The sequence below is a fragment of the Mobula birostris genome, chromosome 2 (genome assembly GCF_030028105.1).
Source record: "Mobula birostris isolate sMobBir1 chromosome 2, sMobBir1.hap1, whole genome shotgun sequence".
NCBI classification, from domain to species: domain Eukaryota; kingdom Metazoa; phylum Chordata; class Chondrichthyes; order Myliobatiformes; family Myliobatidae; genus Mobula; species Mobula birostris.
The window spans coordinates 191865062-191883085 of record NC_092371.1 but is presented as its reverse complement, the minus strand read 5'-3'; the positions used below and the strand labels follow the sequence as shown (position 1 = coordinate 191883085).

Here is an 18024-nt window from a genome sequence, read left to right as displayed (position 1 = left end):
CAAGTGTCTATAGTAACTTCATTGCATGGATCTCACAACAGGGCAACCTCCCATATGCTCCTCCATCATTAGTCTTGAACTTGCTGACCTCAATTGCATAAGTTCTTTTGACAGGCACTGACATGCCATGACACTAATCGAAAGGAAAGTTGAAAGAAGGTTCCTGATGACCTCTTGCCAGTCAAAAAATCCCTCTACAGCAGGCTGGAGTGTTCTTCCAAAATGAGGCAGAATTAAAATTCCAGGAAGTGCCATACATGAATTGGAGTCAGAGAGTTATCGAAAATTACAGCACAGAAACAGGTCCTTCAGCCCATCTAGCCAGTGCAGAACCATGTAAACTGCCTGGTCCCATTGACCTGCCCACAGACCATTATATTATTACTGGCGATAATATGGTGTAGGTGTACTGGGGAAAACTTGATCACTGCCTAATTTTAAAGTTTAACATTTCACACTTATTCCCTAACCAAACACATATTTCAATTTGTGATTATTAATGAAAGAGTGTGCATAGATTTTATGATGTCAGTGCCATACCTCTTGTCCCAGGTTTAGATAGCAATCTACTGACACCACTGGATGATTGAAGTTCCTCACCGACAATGGAAAGAGGTTGTTGCTTGTCTGTTGCAGATATTTTTCAAGCAGTAACTGGGCTGGTGCAGCTAAAAATGTGTGTTTGCTGTCTGGAGCACAGATATACTGAGATGGAGAAATGGACATTGGCACATCAGGGACCTGCAAGATACAAATTAATTCAGAGAGATTATGAACAATAATTTTTTTCTAAGCCAGAGCAATATAAAATATAAAGGTATGAAGGTGAACACAAAATAATCTGCAGATACTGGGGTCAAAGCAACACTCACAACACACTGGAGGAACTCAGCAGGTCGGGCAGCATTTGTGGAAAAGATTGGTCGACGTTTCGGGCCGGAACCCTTCGTCAGGACTGAAGAGGGAAGGGGCAGAGGCCCTATAAAGAAGGTGGGGGAGAGGGTGGGAAGGAGAAGGCTGGTAGATTCCAGGTGAAAAACCAGTAAGGGGAAAGATAAAGGGGTGGGGGCGGGGAGGCAGGGAGGTGATAGGCAGAAAAGGTGAAGAAGGAAAAGGGGAAAACACAATGGGTAGTAGAAGGAGGCGGAACCATGAAGGAGGTGATAGACAGCTGGGGGAGGGGACAGGATGACATGGGGATAGGGGAAGGGAGGGGGAGGGAATTACCGGAAGTTGGAGAATTCTATGTTCATACCAAGGGGCTGGAGACTACCTAGACAGTATATGAGGTGTTGCTCCTCCAACCTGAGTTTAGCCTCATCATGGCAGTAGAGGAGGCCATGTACAGACGTATCTGAATGGGAGTGGGAAGCAGAGTTGAAGTGGGTGGCTACTGGGAGATCCTGTCTGTTGTGGCGGACAGAGCGGAGGTGCTCGACGAAGCAGTCCCCCAATCTACATTGGGTTTCACCGATGTAGAGGAGGCCGCACCAGGAGCACCGGATGCAATAGATGACCCCAACAGACTCACAAGTGAAATGTTGCCTCACTTGGAAGGACTGTTTGGGGCCCTGAATGGTGGCAAGAGAGGAGGTGTAGGGACTAGTGTAGCACTTGCGCTTACAGAGATAAGTGCCGGGTGGGAGATCCGTGGGGAGGGACGTGTGGACCAGGGAGTTGCGGAGGGACTGATCCCTGCGGAAAGTGGAGAGGGGTGGAGAGGGTAAGATGTGCTTAGTGGTGGGGTCCTGTTGAAGGTGGTGGAAGTTGTGGAGGATAATGAGCTGGATCCGGAGGCTGCTGGGATGGTAGGTGAGGACAAGGGGAACTCTGTCCCTGTTGTGGTGGCGGGAGGATGGGGTGAGAGCCGAAGTGCAGGAAATGGAGGAGATGCGGGTGAGGGCATCATTGATGACAGCAGAAGGGAAACCACGATCCTTAAAGAAAGAGGACATTTGAGATGTCCTGGAATGGAAAACCTCATCTTCAGAGCAGATGCAGCAGAGATGGAGGAACTGGGAATAGGGAATGGCATTTTTGCATGTGGTGGGGTGAGAAGAGGTATAGTTGAGGTATGAAAGTGTGACAGGCATTCATTCTCCTGGTGCAGTGGAATATTAGAATAAGGAATTATAAACAATATTGGGGTTATGAGATATCTGACAAAGGAGCAGTGAAAATCTGAACACAAACTGGAATAATTAGTGCTGTGAGTAATCACAGTAAGACAATGGACCAGAATTAGGCTACTTGGCCCATCAACTCTGTTCCGCCATTTTAACATGCCTGATTTATTATTCCTCTCAAACCAATTCTGCTGCCTTCTCCTCATAACCAAGTCTGCATCTGAACCCTGGACTTAGATTTTGATTGAATCTCACATTCTGGTAATGGTAAATAAAAACTATTCAGAATACCTTTAGTGTTTACAAGAATTATACAAACCCACAATGCAACAGTGCAGTTCTGCAATGTGGTATCAGAACGGACAGCTGTTAATGCATCATGATGCTGAAATCTGGCTACCTGCTACGATGCAGGATTATCTGAATGGCATGAGAACAGTAAGCCTGGTGCAGAGGGTAAACCTTGGGTAATGGAGGCAAATTATTGGACATTCACAGTAAATGACTACTGATTATTTTAATTCTAAAACTTGAGAGGGACAGCTAAAGAGTCTAAAACCATCTTCCTGTGAGAAGCAGTACTGAACCAGTCGAGGTAGAAATAATTAAGTGACCAATGTCACATCAAGCAATTGTTGGCCTCAGGAGAGTTGCCAAGTTAAGTGTGCTTATCCACTCAGTGACCACTATACTGGGTACAGAGTAGAACCTGGTGTAGTCTTCTGCACATCACTGTTGTGATGTATGGTTGTTTGATTTACTGTCACTTTCCTGTCAGATTGAACCAGAATGGCCATTCTCTTCTGACCTCTCTCATTAGAAGGCATTTTGTCCACAGAATAGCCACTCACCGGATAGATTTTGTTTTTCACACCATTCTCTGTATACCCTTGAGATTGTTGAGTATGAAAATCCCTCCCAGGAGATTGACAGTTTTTTTAGATTATGAGGACACGCAGTCCCCTTTTATTGTCATTTAGTAATGCATGCAGTTTCTAAGATACTCAAGCCAACCTGTCTGGCACCAACAATCATTCCACAAAGTCACTTAGATCACATTTCTTTTCCCATTCTGATGTTTGGTCTGAACAACAACTGGAGCTTTGACCATGTCTGCATGTTTTTATGCATTGAGTTGCGCCACATGATTGGATGATTAAATGTTATCTCTTCGTGATTTTTATAAATGACCTGGATGAGGAAGTGGAGGGATGGGTTAGTAAGTTTGCTGATGACACAAAGGTTGGGGGTGTTGTGGATGGTGTGGAGAGCTGTCAGAGGTTACACTGGGACATCGATAGGATGCAAATCTGGGCTGAGAAGTGGCAGATGGAGTTCAACCCAGATAAGTGTGAGGTGGTTCATTTTGGTAAGTCAAATATGATGGCAGAATATACTATTAAAGGTAACACTCTTGGCAGTGTGGAGGATCAGAGGGATCTTGGGGTCCGAGTCCATAGGACACTCAAAGCTGCTGCGCAGGTTGACTCTGTGATTAAGAAAGCATAGGGTGCATTGGCCTTCGTCAATTGTGGGATTGAGTTTAAGAGCCAAGAGGTAATGTTACAGCTACATAGGACCCTGGTCAGACCCCACTTGGAGTACTGTGCCCAGTTCTGGTCACCTCACTACAGGAAGGATGTGGAAACTATAGAAAAGGTGCAGAGAAGATTTACAAGGATGTTGCCTGGATTGGGGAGCATGCCATATGAGAATAGGTTGAGTGAACTTGGCCTTTTCTCCTTGGAGCAGTGGAGGATGATAGAGGTATATAAGATGATGAGAGGCATTGACCATGTCGATAGTCAGAGGCTTTTTCCCACGGTTGAAATGGCTAACACGAGAGGGCACAGTTTTAAGGTGCTTGGAAGAAGGTACAGAGGAGATGTCAGGGGTAAGGGCCGTAGGCCTGTAGGTCCTGTATTGTGCTGTAGGTTTTCTGTGTTTCTATTAGCATTAATCAGATGTACAGGTGCACCGAATAAATTGAAGACTGATTGTATATGTGCTTCGATTGGTATAATTCATTACAAGTAGCAAAAAATAGAACTTTGATTAAAAATACATAATAGTAAGTGGATATTTTCCAAAGATCTACATTTTAGCAGAAAGTCATGTATTGCTACCTTTACACAGAATATACATTTCTCATTATCTGTAACAAGCAACCACCAGTCAGCACAATGCTGCCACGAGATATTATATCAGGCTCTCAAGAAAACCTTGCTAACTTAAAATTTGGATAGTCCATTGACATAATTTCTCCTTTTAATGCAGATTCCCCTCTACCTGCAACTGCCTCTTAGAAGCAGGTACAATGGATTGGGGCTCACATGGATCTTGGATGGGTCAGGATCGTCCAACACACAACCTCAACCTCATGACAAAAGTCCCTGCAATTTTTAGCAAGGAAGTAACAAAGCTATAGAGAGCAGTGGTCAAAGGCCTTAAATCAAAGTCAAGTTTACAATCTTAGTTTTTCCTTAGCTTTGCAGACCATCATCGCCCACATCTTGCCACATTGGTTTCAAATTAATTCCAACAGTCTAAACTTTTCTTTAATTTTTTGACTCCCAAAACTTTCTAACAGGGTTGAACAAGAAAGAGCATCCAGGCTTTATTGCACAGTACAAACAGAGCACAGAACTAGAACCTCACTTGGCTGAGATACAGAACTCCATACTTAGAAATACAGGTGGGAATTTGTCAGGCAAGAGCATTGTGGCATTGCTATTTGCTAAACCAGCAATCGTGATAGCATGAGTCATCTACAGAATCTGATAGTAGTGGAGAAAATGGTTCCTCAAATGTGACAAATTGTGAATTCAAAATTAAGTTTTAAGAATGGAGATTCTAAAGGAAATGCTGATATTAGTGAATGAAAAAGAAATTGATAGATTGTCATATAAGTGCTACTCGCTCAATTATGCCACTCAAGCAAGAAAACATCCCATCTTGGCCCATAATCCCTACACAATGGGGTTGACTTAAACAGTTTCAGCCCTTCAGTGTTAACAAACTATCAATGAAATGGCTGACACCCAAGCCACCTAAAAGGAGAACAGAGATGGGTAATAAATGCCTGTCTTGTTTGTCTTGAATGTCCTGCAGCAATTTCCCAAGAATGTGTAAAAAAAGTTCCACTTCCTCTGCATTCGCCATCTTGGGGAACATGATGATGCAGGCTAAACCTCATACCTATACAGTGCTCTTTAATGTGGCTCTGCTTACTGGCCACAATAAGGAAGCGTGCAGCATGAAGGGAATGGCAGGGTTCAGTAAAAATAACTGATATTGCTGAAGGCAAAAGTTCATGTTTTTAGTTGGTGCTGCAGTCAAATGATAAAAATGAAATGATACTATAGCACTTACAGGTGACAGACATCATAATGTTGGTCCCATGGCCTGTGCATTCACAATCTAATACATAAATATATAAAAAGAGAATAGCACAGTGATGGTTGAGTCTTGACCTCTCCTAAGAGATGGATGAGAAAATGTTAGGATGTAATTATTTCTGTGATTGATAATTTTGTTGTGATTAACTTCAGTCTAACCACTTTCAGAAAATTAGGTACAGGCACAATGTTTACATCGAGCAAAAGAGACATTCTACTCAGTCCAATATATTCTGCTTTAAAACCTTCAATCTCAACCATGTAAGTAACAAAAAAAAGTGTTCAAATTCACAACAGAGTAAAAGCTTGGCCAGCCAGCATTTCATTGACCAGCACTTCAGACAAAGTGATCTGGAGGAACTACGCCCAGTGCAAGGACAGCACAGATGTCAGGTTATCCTGCATATTTATCTGTCACTGTGTTTCCATCTTTGCCGGGACAGGCGCAACATTTATCCACCAATTCAATGGAAACAAGAATGACTGTGGCAAAAATTAACCTACTGCTGTTTCTCAAAACTGATAACTTTTCATCAAATCACTGAGGAGCAAATCGTTATAATCCTTTCAGAATACCTTTGACTTAATAAAGAAGGTCCTGTGTCTGCCAATGGCAATTTGTTTCTTCATAACACTGAAGCGATTAAAACGACAGATGAGGAGACCAGCGCTGTTCACACGGAGGTTGAAATCTACATCATCACAGGTAAATCTGAAACAAGGTACAATAGTACAATAGTTTTTTTTTTGCTTTGCTGAAGCATGGCATAACATGTTTCTTGTGCATAGTAACTAATTAATTGTTTGTCATATTGCACACTCGAGCTATTCTAATTGGGTGGTGTGGGCTTGTTGTGCCAGAAGACCTAATACAGTGCTGTACCTCTAAATAAAACAAGCCAACAAAATACATCTTCAAATGATGTTTGAGATTTTGTTGGCTACTACATCAATGCATCAACTAACTGCACCAATGTATGGCTAACTGTATGGTCTCTGTTTGAGGGATAGAGTCCCTGTCTCTTCTTGAAGCTCCGAGACATAAATCAATATCATAGAATTTATTTGGAGCCAGAGCAGAAGCAGCAGTCATGTGCGCAAGATAGACTCCTGACATTGAACACCATCCAGGATAATCTAATCATATCCGATATCTGGATTTTGGAACAAACAGTGATATTGTTACCCAAAAATTTATCTCCCAACTGCTAGCTCCTAAATAATTATTGGATAGCCATAATCCAGTCCTAGCCCTAACCCATTGATTTATTGATTTTAATAGAATATGTTGTGGAGACAGTGCACATTTAGTGCTAACAAATGGGGATGAATTTCTAGGCAGGTGCAAATGAATTTTATAACCCAAATTATGTTGTTACCCAAATTTATGTTGAAGTCCAAATTTATTGAGAACAGTTCTCATTGCTAATTGGGTCAGGATTTGATTACGAAATAAAATTTTTGGTGAGGGTATATGTTCGTGTGTCACAAAGTAAATAACAAGCAACATTACCTGTTTTGGTTGTACTGAACATTTTGCGTCAAATCCACGTTCAGCATCAAAAAGTCATGCAGATGACATCGAGAGAAGGGCTCTGTGAGGTATAGACTGCTTACTTTGCTGGACCACTTTCGGATCCCACAAAGAGCATAGTGTGAGATTTGACCAGTTGCCTCTATGTGTTGGAGTACATGCTTCAAAGAAACATTTCTCTCTACAACTTTTTGTTCAGTAGGTACACTGGATGGCAAAAAGATATTAAAAGTAAAAATTTAGTTAGTTCATAATAAAGGTGATGGGTTAGTGATATATCATATACAGTGAATTGTTCTAATGGCTGTAGAAAAATACTGACTTAAATTAAGTTATCTGAACATTCACAAGGTTGAGTTTGTTATTAAACTGGCAGTCCCTAGAAGTTGAACTATACTTCCCTGTTTCATAAACAATGTCAGAAACATCCAAGCAAATAACTTTTTGCCAATTCTTGAATATAAATAACCTTCATTCAGTTTGAAGATTGGAACCTTACTCCACAGACTTGTTTTTTTCATCCTGCCTGATGTATCAGTGTAGCATTGAGAGCTTGTGCTTCTGCCCATGATGTCACTGTTCAGATTTCAAAGTGCCATCTGCTCTCACTGTGTGAATTCAATGAAAAAGTCTCCCCTGATAACCTGGGGAAAACTTAATCCCCAAATCTCAGCACAACCAGATTATCAGAGCCGTTATTTGAATGCATTTTGTAGATCTCACCCGGTATAAAATAGTTGCCAAATTTCTGACATGGAATAAATTATCCATAATAGATTCTGAAATATTCTGTCTGACAGCATTGAAGATGTTACAATAATGTTTGACATAAATGGAGATTTAAAGGGAGCATCACTGAATTTATGCTCAGGTTTGCTATTTAAAACATTAGCTTTATATTTTTTGACAATGTAACATAATGCAAAGAAACGTTTAACTTTATCTTCATTTATTTGTCACTTCTACCGAATTGTAATTACTGTATACATAAATGAAAAAATCTTGACTTTTATTTTACAGCTGAAAGTTTGGCACTTGAAATAGGTATGCCTTTATAATTACCTGGTAGAGTTCTTAGGGATTTCAGTACAAATACTGTACCACATCACGCAAGAGTCATCTGCAATGATAATGAAAGGCCACACATCTTGGGGTTTAGTTCCAAGCTCCTCTTGACGATTACGTTCCAGTTCCAAATTATGGTAGGAAAGCTCTTTAATCAAAAAGTGAGCTGCACCTAAAACAAAATAAAAGGAATGTTACTCAGAGGGTTGGATATGATTAAAATCTTGCAGTACAAAACAAAACAAAAAAAAAATCAGGTTCTCATTTTGCTCCTCTTTGTAATGCACCAACCTACATACCAGAGTCCTCCTCCTCCTTCCAATGTAGTCCCTTGAGACTGAAAACTAATTAATTTCACTCTGGTTTTGTGGGTTCTGAGAGAGATGATGGGACAACAAAATCTTCTGCAGATGGAGGCAGATGAGGGGGTTGGGAAGTCTGTCAAGTTGCTATGTACTTCATACAAGATCTCCGTGAGCTTCCAGTGCATGGAGTCTAGGTTCTCAAAACCATCCTGACTGCTGCTTCTCCACTTATACTGGGCATGATCCATGGCGGGAATGTTTTGTGCATTCTATTAACGTGGCTGAAGTAACTCATTTCTTGGTACAAAGTGCACAAGGTTCAGCTGGCATGATAGATATCCACAATTCAGGTTGCCTTAGCTTTCATAATCACTTCCTCAGGTGTTGGATGAAGCAAAATCACTGCTACTGGATTATAAATTTAGTGCCTCAACTACTTTCTCATGAAACGTTAAAGACTTATGAATTAGGCATAATCAGAAATTGCTTCCACAAAAACAAGCTAAGGTTATGACTGACTTGAAGTTGGTGTTCATAGCATAACAAGAGAGGAATACATTCACAGGATGTCAGTGAAGGGTGGGAATAAAATCTTGATTACAGTTGAGCCCGGGCCCGAGAGTGAGGAATGGCCTGAGGTTTGATTGATTTAAGCGCCAGGCCAGATTGAGAAGGTCAGGGTGTTGGGGCCAGAGGCAAGGGACAGGCCGGTTCAGCTCACTATTCCATGAGGTTTACTCGTCTCTGTGCTGAACTAAGACTGTGGCCTGCAGCTAACAGGCTACTGGACCGGCTGCAGTGATGACCGACTACGTGGCTGTGGTTCCACTTTAGTTATTTGTTTACTTTTGTTTTTTGCACGATTTGTGTTTTTCAGCACATTGGGTGTTTGACAGTCTTTGTTTTTTTAATGGGCTCTATTGAGCTTCTTTGTTTTGTGGCTGCCTATAAGAAGATAAACCTCAAGACTCAATGTATTATACACATTTTGATAATAAATGTACTTTGACTTTGACAACATCGCTGTCTGAAATGGGGTAATGTTAGCCAAGGTACATCTTACAAAAGGAAACCCTTCTATTTTTCTTTGCCAGTAAATAGTAAAGAAAGAGGATATATAAAATAAATTACCAGAGTGTTTGTTAGAAAGCACGTTTTTTTTTGCTCCAAAATAGATTTAACTGATGTAAATAGAAAGAACTTTGATTTATCTATCTTTATGAACTAGTTACAGGTTGGATGTGCATGCTCCAAGGCAAAGTTATAGTTTTTGAGTTTCTGTCCCTACCCATCATCTTTACTATTACTTACCTCCCAGATTGTAATTTGCAAAATACTTCACAAGGAATAGAAATACTGCTGTTTAGACATAAGTTGCTGAGTTAAGACCATTAGAACTTTTTCAAATTAATTCAATTAAAACATAAAAAATTTCAGGTTTAATTGATAATAATTATTAACAAGATTAGACAAGGGCTCACGTTAACTTTTAGCAGATAATGTCAATGACTGGTTAAATACATGGAAGGTGATCTTTTTAAAAATTCATAATCACAAGAGATTCTGGAGGTACTGGAAATTCAGAGTAACACAAAATTACTAACAATTCATTGTGTTGAAATTAAATTTAAATTAATTCTGACTGGACATGATAAAGGATAGTCAGTTTGGACTTTATATTAGACTATCACTCAAGTAGCCAGAATGTAAATGATTTTACTGTTCTCATTCATTAACCTTATACGGCAACATTTTAAGACCTAACAAAGCTCCTCAAAATGCCATGGAAAGCACAAGGTGCACTATTTTCAATCATATAAACTGCTACTCCAATACTCATTACACATTGCTATTTGTCTGTAATAACAGAACCTCATGCCTGTAATACAAGTCAGACGTACTAACAGCGTGACCACCCTCTTAGGAAAGAGTTCATTAACGTGTCATGACTGCTTTTTCCCCCTTGACCACATATATTCTTTTAAAAACCTGTCCAACATATTTGAGTTACAACTACCAAAAATCTATGTATTGACACTGCATGAAAAGCTTTGCAGTAGATGAAATTTAAAAAAATAAACAAAACTTAACAGCACAATTAAGTTATAAATCAGTAGATGGAAACTGCTATACTTTTACAAACAAAATGAAAGAAGTTCACAGGTATTACATTTAAAACATACCAACTCCAGAGTTATTGAAGATGCTGGGTAGGACGAGCATAATATGGTTTGGCCAATATTTCTTGTAGACTGCCATCTCATATTCCTTGATAACCAGCACGTGCAAATGGCTAGCACCATCCATAGCGTGATAGAGATTGAAAAGACCATGTTCATGACGTCCAGTAGTTGGCGTAAAGACTGGACTCTTTATGCAATCTGAATTCTAGGACATGAGAACCAGCAGCATGAGTAAAGCTATAGAACCTCACAAGTCCTCTTTCCTATCTGATTGCTATATCCTTGTTCCCTTGTTCTCTGCCTTGAATATACCCAAGAACTGACATTTTTTGGCTTTTTAAGCAAAGCAGCCGGACCTGCCACAGCAAAGGCGTAATTTAGGCTACGTCCACACTACGCCAGATAATTTTGAAAATGCTGGTTTCGAGTAAAAAGTGTTTTTCAAAATATTTCTATCCACATTAGATGGATATTTGGGTGAATCTCCTCCTACTGGGCATGTGCAGGACACACAGAAAACAAGCGAAGAGGAAACGGTATACTTGGTGTGCGTTTGTCCAGTTAGAGTAGAAAAACTTAAAAGAAATTGCTCTTGGCTCTCGCACAGAAGGACTTAAAGCTAAAAAAAAACACAAATACTGGAGCGTATGGAGGCAACCGACAGAGAATTCACAGACAGTATGACCCGGCTGACGACGAACATTGAAAAACTGACTAACTCTGTTGCATTAATAAAGTACCTTGTTAAATGTATAAAAACATGTCTGCATCAGTGTTATCTTGTATTCCCACACAATGTTACATTAGGCTGTTACACATCTATTGTCAGAGAAGTACTTGCATAAATAGGTAAACCACCTTGGTTCTTGGTTCTTGATCCTCCAAAATACTCCGCATGGAATTTAAACTGAAGGTGGCAGAGGGTGTTTTCTGTCCTTACCTTCATACAAGCAAGGACAGAAAACAGGGCAAAGTGAGTATACTTACTTATTCAGTAAGCTATGGGTCAAAGTATTTGGTGAGTACATTTCTAACTCTTCTGGCTTCAGTCTCGTTACCGTCTGTTCTGAAATTGTTAGGTTCTGCAAAGCGCAGAATCAAATATCACTGTGATGACTGTACGCTCTAAACAATAAAGTAGTAATAATAATAAGAATAATAAGGAGAAAACAATGAAATGCCGGGCTGCCGCCATTTGTTCTGGCACGTCATGACAGCGGTTTTAAAAAGCTCCGGTTACCCCGTACACACTGCAACGGATATTAGGCGTTTTCAGATTTATTCACTCTGGAGACCGTTTCTGAAAATGTCCATTTTCGGGGGCTAAAAACGCCGTTTCAGTGTGGACGGAAGGTCAAAACAAAGAGAAAAAGCTTCGTTTTCAAAATTATCTGGCATAGTGTGGATGTAGCCTTAGTTTGTCTTCCACCAAGTAGCTCTGCACTTAAAATTTAACTTTATCAATATGCACTCTATTGTTATTGTACGTTTGTGGAAAAAGGTAAATTATTTCCCAGAAATAATGAAATTGTGGCATACATCCCACAGCTTTAAATAGAACATACCTGTTGATCACATATATTTCAGATCACAAGAACAGCAGAGATTACTTGGATGGAAATAATTTTTAATGACGTAAGCCATTTTACCCACAATAAAATTTAGTCTTTTCCTACAACAAAAATCCCTAGATTCACAGCTGCTAAATTAGAACCTTTGGAGGATTGCCGTGACCACTAGGAACCTTCTCTTTGTGTTCGTGGCAGGCCCATCCTTTAACACAAGCCACTTCCACATTGTTGGATCAAAGCTATCACCCAAAATCCAACAGTAAATGAGGCCAGATATGGTTGAAATTGGCACACTGTGTAAATATCTTTTTAAGTCTGTAACAGGAAAACAGCTTTTCCTCTTAGCCAAATAGTAGAAAACTTTAGCATCTCAAAATAAACATTCCCTAATTATAGTAATTACACTATCTCCTCTGCTTAAACTAGAATACATTCTATGGCACCACCTTCAAATGATAAATGAGAGGAATTTTAAAAAAATCTTCAATTAATCATATTAGATCATAAGCATAACAAATAGCAGTGAAATTGCAGTTTCAGATTAAAACTCACCTTGTCAGTAACAAGAGGCAACCTCATACTCTCCAGCTGCCCTCCAGGTTGACTAAAAATAAAATTATGTTCTTTTGATTTGGGAATAATGAAGTGGAGTTGGACTTCCTCTCCCAGCATCGAGCAGGAAAAGGTGAAAGCATGGAGTGTAGAATCATATGGCTAACAGAAAACAAAGTAAAATTAGTTCCAAATGTATTCTGCATTGCAGGAACAATCCTTATTAACATTATATTTGTCTTTATGAATAATTGAAAAATTGAGAGAGAGTTCTATTTACTTTTGCAGCACACAACACAAAATGTTATTTTATTCCATTTGCATTGAAGTGAACCCTTAGATTTGGAGCTGAAAATATAATCTGGATTTTATAGTGAAATAAATTTATGTAAACCTATTCCTTGTACAGTGCCTATAAAAGGTATTCAACACCCCCCTCCCCCTCACAGAAGTTTTCATGATTTATTGCTTCAGAACATTGAATCACAGTGGAGTTAATTTGGGCTTCTTGACATTGATTAACACAAAAAAGACGCTTTCACATCAAAGTGATAACAGATCTCTACAAAGTGATCTAAATTAATTACAAATATAAAATGCAAAATAATTGATTGCATAGGTATTCACTCCCTTCAAGTCAGTATTTAGTAGCTGTGCCTTTGGCAACAATTACAGCCTTGTGTCTGTGCGGCTAGGTTTTGCACATCTAGTCACCGCAATTTTTCTCCATTCTTCATTACAAAACTGTTCAAGCTCTCTCAAATGGCATAGAGATTGTGAATGAACAGCCCTTTACAAGTCCAGCCACAAATTCTCAATTGAATTGAGCTCTGGACTCGCCCGGCCACTCCAAGACATTAACTTTGTTGTTCTTAAGCCATTTCTGTGTAGCTTTGACTTTGTAGCTTGGAGTCATTGTCTTGCTAGAAAACAAGTCTCCTCCCAAGTCGCAACTCTCTTACAGACTGCATCAGGGTTTCCTCCAGGATTACCCTGTATTTTACTACGCTCATTTTACCCTCTACCTTCACAAGCTTTCCAGGGCCTGCTGCAGTGAAATATCCTACAGCATGATGCAGCCCCCACTATGCTTCATAGTGGAGATAGTGTGTTTTTGATGATGTGTAATGCTTGGCTTACTCGTTTAGTCTGATGGCCAAAAAGCTCAATTTTGCTTTTAACTGACCATAGAACCTTCTTCCAGCGATTTCAAAGTCCTTCTGACAAACTCTAGCCAAGATTTCATCTGAGTTTTTTTTCCCCCAACAGTGGCCTTCTCTTTACCACTCTCCAATAAAACTGCAACTGATGAAGCACCTGGGCAAGAGTTATGTGTAGTCTCTCCCATCTCAGCCACTGAAGTTGGTAACTCCTCCAGATTTGTCATACGTGCACAGTTATGCATATTATTTCCATTTTTTGATGATTGAGTTAACTGTACTCCAAGGGATATTCAGTGACTTGGAAATCTTCTTGTAATTATCTCCTGACTTGTACTTTTCAATAATCTTTTTGCAGAGTTGCTTGGAGAGTTCTTTTTTTTTCATGGTGTAGTTTTTGCCAAGATACTGACTCACCAGCAGCCGGACCTTCCAGATACAGATGTATTTTTACGATAATCAATTGAAACACCTTGACTGCCCATAGGTCTCCAAAAACAGATCTCCATTTAACCAATTATGTGACTACTATTAGCTGCACCAGTGATGATTTGGTGTGTCATATTAAAGGGGAGGGGGTGAATACTCATGCAATCAATTATTTTGTGTTTTATATTTGTAATTAATTTGGATCACTTTGCAGAGATCTGTTTGCACTTTGACATGAAAGAGTCTTTTTTCTGTTGATCACTGTCAAAAAATCGAAACTAAATCCACCGTGATTCAATGTTGTAAAACAATAAATCATGAAAATTTCCAGGGGGGGGGAAGGGGGTAATACTTTTTATAGGCACTGTATTTTGATTTTATGTAACCTAAAAAAACTTTTGCAACAGTAACCACATCAATGCCAGAAGTAAATCAAAAACATAGCAGGCCACATTTCTGAAGTAACACCCCTCACACAACTGTATTTCATGGAAGTTCAAAAGAGGAAGATTATAACATGGCTCCAATCAATTTCTCATTCATTACAAATTAGTAGAAGTATCGGTTGAGTATAAAATATTACAGATTTAGATTTAGCAGTATAATGAAAACTTATGAGAATTTCCAATCTTTAAACTATACCAATAATACTTTAAATCAAAGGCACCACAGTAGTGTAGCAGTTAGTCAATATTATTGCAGCTCAGAGCATTCTGCAGTTCAATTCCGGCACTATTCTGCGAGGAGTCACTGTATATCCTCACCACGGAATGCGTGGGTTTTCCCCGTATGCTCTGGTTCCCTCCCAAGGTCCGAAGAGGTACTGGGTAGGTTAATTGGTCACTGTAAATTGTTCAGTGATTAGGTTAGGGTTGTGGGGCTGCTGGGGCAGCACGACTCGAAGAGCTGGAAGGGCCTGCTCCACAGCATCACCAAATAAATATTATCGTTTATATTAAGCTAGATGGGAGAGGTTTAGGAAAAGTACACAATTCAACAAGAAAATATTTGTTTCCTTTATCTTTTCTATTTCTCAAAATTAGTTCCAAAATTATTTATTCCAAATAATGTTTCCAGATTCACTTCGAAGTGAATTATCAATTGGAAAAGACAATATATACCTCCTAACAAGTACCTTAATTCCAAAATCTGGTCAAGAGTGAACATTCACTCAAAACATTTGTGGTAATCATGTTAAAAGAAATTTATCCATCTTACTTTGAAATGGATTGAATTGAGTTAATAATGTTTTACAGCCAGTCAAATGTGTAAAACTGTTCACCTTCATCGTACCTTGATATTTGTAAGTTAGGTAAACTGTAAATGCTGTTTATGTAGGAAATACAAATCAGTTTGTCCTTCAAATTGGATAATATTTGGCAGCATTTCTTTGTGTATTAAAGTTGCACTATGTTAAATGTAACAACTTCAATTTTGCCTACTGAAAGAATATGAATTTTATTAAGTTGATAAAACTTATTAAAGATATCCTTTTAGAGATGTTCAAAATTTATCTGAATGTATTCAAAAATTTGTTACTGCTGTATCTATACATAAATCCTAAATTAATCTAATCAACATTTATTTTAACAAACAGCCAATTTTCCCTGAAAAATAATCACACTCAAAATTATCATTCTAGTATCAGGGCCTCAAGACTAGATTTCAGTTCATGCTTGTTTGTGAAAGGAGATAGTTCACTTTGCCCACAAAAATTCCACACAATGAGCTCAAATCTGTTTGTACCTTTATTCTTTATCTGTTTAACTAATTGCTGTTTGATCCTCATGCATACCTGGCATCTGGGATTGAAACCCATGTATTCATGACACTGTTCACAGTGATGGTAGGTATTGTAGGCAGCATATTTGGATAACCTCATACGTGTTGTATGGCGCCGCAGATAGATGTCGTCATCTTTCTTATTGGCTATGTATCCTGTTAAATTCAGGGATTTTAGTAAGTCAAATAAGCACTATACAAGCAGAAATTTTCAGAATTTATGTATGAGCTTAGAACTTGGTGCAATAGGATTGCATAATTCCATTCATCCAGTTCATGAAGGGAAATACTAAGCAACTCACTGACCTAACTATATCCAAACAACTGGAACGATATTAAACTGAACCAAGAAACTAAGTTCCCAATGAAGACTGATTAAAAAGTATGGTTAGGTAACGTAGCTCAGAACTCTATAATCCTTAGCACCATCAATTCACAATTAGGCATCAATATATAAGACTGATGTAGATGCAGAGAGCAAATGTTAAGTGCCACCCCAGTGCGGTAGCTCTGCTAAATTGCTCCAGTTAGATGGATCCATATCCTTTCTAAGAGGAAGGCATTTCAGGTAATGAGAAAACATGCACAAGGCAGATCAACGTCTCTGTGCAGGAACTTGGTGGTACCAATGCACAAGAAAACACGAGAACACAAGAGATGCTGCAGGTGCTGGTAATCCAGAGCATCAAACGCAAAATGCTGGAGGGACTCATCAGCTCAAGCAGTTTCTATGGAAATGAATAAACAGTTGACGTTTTGGTCCAAGACCCTTTATCAGGACTGAATGGAAAGGGAGAAGATGCCAGAATAAGAAGAGGGAGGGGAAGGAAGACAAGCCAGAAGGTGATAAATGAAGGATAGTGGAGGGGGGATGAAGTAAGAAGCTGGGAAGTGATAAGTGGAAAAGGCCTGAGAAGAAGAAATCAGACAGGAGAGGAAAGTGAACCATGAGAGAAAGGTAAAGAGGAGGGGCACTTGGGGGAAGTGATAAGTAGGCGAGGAGAAGAGGTAAGAGACCAAGTGGGTGATTGAAGAAGAGAGAAGGGGGAACATTTACCAGAGGTTGGAGAAGTCAATGTTCATGCTATCACATTGCAGACTACCTAGACAGAATATGACGTGTTGCTCCTCCACCCTGAGGGTGGTCTCATCATGGCAGAAGCGGAGGCCATGGACGAACAGGAATGGGAATAGGAATTAAAATGGTTGGCCACCGGAAAATTCCGCTTTCTGCAGATGGAATAGAGGTGTCCAACAAAGCGGTACCAATGTAGAGGAAGCCACATCGAGAGGGAGGGAGCAGCAATACAGCAGGCAACCCCAACAAGTTGCCTCACCTGCAAGAACTGCTTGGTGCCCGAGATGAAGTGAGGGAGGAAGTGAATGAGCAGGTGTAGCACCTTTGCTGCTTGCAGGGTTAAGTGCCAGGAGTGAGATTCGTGTACAAGGGAATCACAGAGGGAGTGATCCCAACAGAAAGTGGAGAGTGGGGATAATAATGTGTTTGGTGATAGGATCTCATTGAAGATGGTGGAGGTTGTGGAGAATGGTGGATGTGGAGGCAAAAGGAAGATGGGGTGAGCATGTATTCTGGGAAATGGAGATGTGGGAAAGGGGAACATCAATGGTGGAGGTAGGGAAAACATGTTCTTTGAAGAAACAGGACATCTCTGATGTGCTGGAACAGAAAGCCTCATCATAGGAACAGATGCAACAGAGATGAAAGAACTAAGAAAAGTGAATCATATTTTTACACGAAACAAGGTGGGAAGAGGAATAGTGGGGATCGGTGGGTTTACAAAAGATATCCGGAGAGTTTGTCTCCAGAGACAGAGACAGAAAGATTTAGAAAGTGGAGTGAGGTGTCAGAAATGGTTCCTGAAACGTCAACTGCGTCTCTTCCTAGAGATGCTGCCTGG

At 39.7% G+C, this 18024-nt stretch overlaps 1 protein-coding gene across 18 annotated transcripts in view; it reads right to left on the bottom strand.

The window, feature by feature from the left end:
- Positions 1 to 18024, bottom strand: part of LOC140193984 (protein GREB1-like) — a 458873-nt gene that overhangs the window by 165053 nt on the left and 275796 nt on the right. For 16 of the 18 annotated variants that reach the window (XM_072251241.1, XM_072251242.1, XM_072251240.1 and 13 more), the window contains 7 exons: positions 16119 to 16261; positions 12735 to 12896; positions 10612 to 10816; positions 8121 to 8295; positions 7038 to 7265; positions 6101 to 6236; positions 541 to 741 (listed from right to left, as the gene is read on the bottom strand). In XM_072251241.1, the coding sequence (XP_072107342.1) occupies positions 541 to 741; positions 6101 to 6236; positions 7038 to 7265; positions 8121 to 8295; positions 10612 to 10816; positions 12735 to 12896; positions 16119 to 16261 (1250 nt within the window). Of the gene's footprint in view, positions 1 to 540; positions 742 to 5498; positions 5605 to 6100; positions 6237 to 7037; positions 7266 to 8120; positions 8296 to 10611; positions 10817 to 12734; positions 12897 to 16118; positions 16262 to 18024 lie in introns of those variants that run through there. The other 2 variants (XM_072251251.1, XM_072251252.1) reach the window with 2 other exon arrangements.